At 19.6% G+C, this 4,747-nt stretch overlaps 1 protein-coding gene across 1 annotated transcript; it reads right to left on the bottom strand.

Moving 5' to 3' along the window:
* Nucleotides 1-2,562: 2,562 nt before the first annotated feature.
* Nucleotides 2,563-2,784, bottom strand: DICPUDRAFT_159566 (uncharacterized protein; the record flags this gene model as incomplete). The annotated part of the gene is made up of 1 exon (XM_003294504.1): nucleotides 2,563-2,784. The coding sequence occupies one exon, from the start codon at nucleotides 2,782-2,784 to the stop codon at nucleotides 2,563-2,565; it is 222 nt and encodes a 73-aa protein (XP_003294552.1).
* Between the last annotated feature and the right edge of the window lie 1,963 nt (nucleotides 2,785-4,747).

Here is a 4,747-nt window from a genome sequence, read left to right as displayed (position 1 = left end):
TAGATTATATGCATATGTGTTGGTTGTATTTTATTTTTACTATTCAAATATTATTTAAATAATACTGATTTTAATTATTTAAAGTGGTTATTAATAACTATTTTTACCTTTTTAAATCTATAATTGAACCCTTTGATCTTTTTCTTGAATCTAATTACATAATAATCTTTGCAAATATTGATTACCTATAATTTTTTTTTTATTTTATAATTAGTATTTTTTTTTGTTTTATTATGAATAAATAAATAAATAATTCAAAATAATAATTATAATAAATATCTATATCATTCACCTGTCAGTTTTTTAAAAGAGGTCCACATTCAATAATAAATGATTTGATATAGCCCTCTGGACATATACCCATTATATTAAGGAAATATGGTTTAAAAAACGGGGGATTACCACGATGCCAAACATTATATGAATGTCACACCCCTGCTCCCTTACGGGCCATTGATTAGGTATACTTTGATATAGATAAATTATTTATTATTATTTGTTTACTATTTATTTACTCATATATTTATTATGATTAATTTTTTTTATTTTATACTAAAATTTATTCAAACTATTGAGAAAAAAATAAAAATACATCAATGTAAAAATGTGTTGTAAAATTATGAGGCATCTTTTTATTGGATTTTTTAAAACACACATTACCGCCATATTTATTTTTAAAATTCAAATAATTTTATAAAAATTTTTTTATTTTTATTTTTATTTTTATTTTTATTTTTATTTTTATTTTTATTTTTATTTTTTTCAACACACAACAAACACACACACACAAATAATTTTAATAATGTAAAATATAGCACATCAAACTAAAAATACTAATTTTAGCATTACCGAAATATGTTCAAAACATTTATAGAACAAGTTAGAAAATCAATACATTATTTTAAAACAACAACAACAATAACAACAAACCTATATACATATAGAAATTGGCATCTTTGAAGAAATATAGAAAATAGACGCAGATCCACAAACATAAATTAAATTAACTTTATTAATATTCAAAAGACAGGTGCACCAATTAAAACCATTCAATATCCTTACAGGTTCTGCTGTCAGCGAAATATCAATACCAATTGTTTATTGTAATATAAATAGATGAACATAATGTATGGTACCTAAACGATAAGTATGGTCTTAAGCTATCAAATATTTCTTTGATGTTTAATCTATTAATGTTTTACAAGATAACTGTCCAAAAATAGTTAAGGAAATCTCCAAAAATTTAACAAAAACAATGGAATGTCTTGTCATATGGATCCCAAAATACTCTTCAGACCTCAAAATTATTGAATATTAAGATTAGTTTTAAAAATATGTATAATTTACAAAAATCAAAGCAATTCTGATGTAGATTTTAAAGAATTAATAGATGAAATATGGTGTGGAATTGAACGAGAAGTTATTGATAATTAATATCAATCAATTCCAAAAAGAATTGAACAAATAATGGAAAATAAAGGTGGTTTCACAAAATAATAAAAGTTTTTAATCAAAATACCAAAAATAAAAAATTATTTTTTAAAACACCAAAAAATGAATTATCTTTACAAAAATATTTAACTTATCATAAAAAAAAAAAATTTAAAAAAAATTTAAAAAAAATAAATACAATTTTTTTTTAATAAATCTTAAAAACATTTATCTTTTTTATATTTATGAACCAATTTTATAATATAAAAAAAAAAAGTATAAAAGATGTATTAAAAAAATTTTTTTTTAGAGACCCAGCCAAAAACATATGGAAAATACTATATCTTTAATATATAATTTGTTTTAATTGAAATAAAAATTAAATTTTACTTTTATATTTTTAATAAAAAATTGTATTTAATTATGAATAAAAAAAAAAATTTTTTTATGTAAATCTAAATTTATGAAATGATTTTTTAATTCAAGATGGTTATGTAAAATTAAATGAACATACATTTATAAATTAATTTAAAAATTAAATAAAATATAAATTTTACATAATTTTTAAAAAAACCCAAAACAAAAAAAGAATGTTATAGAAATAATTAAATATATAAAATATTAATAACTCAAAAGTTTTTTATATTTTAAAATTTAAATATTTTTAATGTATATTCTTTATTTAAAATATTTAAAATATTTTTATATAATTTATTTTATAAAATATAGATGATTATTTTAAAACTCATATATAGTAATAAAATGAACTCTGTGATAATAATTATATTGAACTGAAATTTTTTATTAATTTTTTATTAATTTTTAAAATTTTATTTTTTTTGTAATAACAATTTAAAAAGAAAAAAATAATAAAATTAAAAAAAAAAAAGAAAATATACAACCCCTTTTAGAATATTTAATTAAAATAAATAACAATAACTTTTTTTTTATTTTTTTTCCTTTCGTTTATGTACATATGAAGTTCCTTTAAATAATTCTTGAATTAAATGCGCACCAACCACCATGGAAGCTGAAATATAAAAGCTAAAATTGGAAAACAACCTAGACTCTATTCAACCCGAGTGTGTGTGATGGAAATTTAAATTCTTTTTATCTAATTTCTTTGATGATTTAAAAAATAGTTATTCTAACTCTAATATTTAATACCAAACGGAATGGCTCTGTGTAGCCTTCATCAGTGTCATAATGAACAAAGTTTTCATCGGTATCATAATGGATGTCATCATAATCTTCATGGAACTCTTCATTAGTTGTTTGATTTCTTTTGATTTTTGAAACAATGGAAAAAATTAAAGCTAATAAATAGGTTATAATTTTTGAAAAAAAGCCCATTATTTTTTGAATCATTTTGAAAATATTATTTTAAAAAAATTTATTATTTTTATTGAAGTTATTATTATTAAAATTTTTTTAATGATAATTAAAAAAAAAAAAAAAAATAATAATGAAAAAAAATAAATTAAAAATTTAAATAAAAAAAAATTAAATTATGTGTCAGTAGGGGTATCAAAATTTAAAAAAAATAAAAAATAAAAATTAAAAAACTAATGGGGGTGGCGAACTTAGAAAAAAAAGTGTCATTGAAAGGGCCTTTTTTTTTCTTGATTTTTTTATTTAAAAAAAAATAAAAAAAACTTTTTTTAAAAAAAAAAAAAAAATTTAAGGAGAACATTTATTTCTATTTATTATTTATTTAAAATATTTAAGTGATTGAGTATTAAATGATTTTGGTTAACTTTTTATGTAACATTTATTTATTTTAATTTTTATTTTAGCAAAAAAAAAAAAAACTAAATTTTAAAAAAAAAAATTTTAATATATAATTGTAAATATTAAATATGATCTATTAATTCAATAATTATCATTTAAAAAAGTTGTGGGGTCTAAATATATAATCCGGGCAGTGCATAATGACTATTTTTTAAACTGAATGCTAATGCTATTGTTGTTGTATAATTATCGTTAAAAATCAAATAATGGGGTTTTTGTTTATACTTTGTAATAATGGTTTTTAAATTGTCATAAGTAAATTTAAATGATCCATCTACTATTTAACCGACTTCACCTACGCCAATAGAAGCAATCAAAATATTTCATTAAAAATTAGAAAATAAAAGTTATTAATAAATGTTTAATCTTTATTTTTTATTAATTATAAAACTAATTCTTCATGAAATATAAAAATGAAATCTGAGTTGATAATACTTAAATTGGACTAAATATACTTTTTTTCTTTTTGTTATCTGTTAATTTAATTAATATGGTTATGATTTTTTATAATTGAAAATAATTCTTTTTTAAAGGGAAAAAGAAAATTTCGAGATTTAAAAACTTTGACAATATGATTATTTAAATGAATATCCAAATTTAGTCAATATCAACGTTATGGCCATTTTAAAATAATATTTATTTTTAAAAATAAAATTATTTTATAAAAATTTTTATTTTTTTTTTTATTTTTTTTAATTTTTTTTTTTATTTTTTTCGATCACAACAAACAAAAACATGCATAAATAATTTTAATAATGTAAACAATAGCACATCTAATAAATAATAATAATTTTAACATTACTGAAAATATGTTTAAAACCTTTCGAGAATAAGTAAGTAAATTAATACATTATTTTAAAACAACAACAACAACAAACCCATATAAAGATTTAGCATATGTTTATCAAATGCACAGCGAACCTATTAAAAGAGATTTATACTATTTACAAATAATAATAAATACCAATCCAATCACGAACTATTGCTCAATAATAATAATAATCTCAAAACTAATAGCAATAACAATCATAAAAAGTCACAAAGTCGCAGAAACTCAAATTCTTTCAAAGTCTTTCAATCTTTGGTAAATCAGCTGAAGCAAAATTCAAATCAATTACAAGTTCATGTACAAATTCAAAAAGTGTTAATGGATGTACTTTTCAGCTCTTATAGACACAAGTGCACAGTTATCATGTATGAAAAAAACATTGGCAAAATAAAAGATTAAATCCAACTAAATACTAAACACTAACGAAGATATTCAATCTAATCATCTATTTATATGAATCTCAATACTTTTGCCTTGGGCCAGGCAACAATGATAGAACACAAATATCAAAATCAAGAACCAGTTCAAGATTTCATATAGGGAAAAATTTAGGTTATTTTTAGAAAAATAGGGTTTATTAGTATGGGGTCAAATAGGTTAACGGTGCCTCTTCTGAATCAATGTTAAACTCATTTGGAAGTGTCTCATTCTCTGGTAATAGCTTATTTGGGCACTGATATAATAAGCTCTACTGAA

This window comes from Dictyostelium purpureum (assembly GCF_000190715.1).
Source record: "Dictyostelium purpureum unplaced genomic scaffold DICPUscaffold_581, whole genome shotgun sequence".
Taxonomy (NCBI): domain Eukaryota; phylum Evosea; class Eumycetozoa; order Dictyosteliales; family Dictyosteliaceae; genus Dictyostelium; species Dictyostelium purpureum.
Note: the sequence above shows the minus strand (reverse complement) of the source record. Positions and strands in the feature narration are given on the sequence as shown.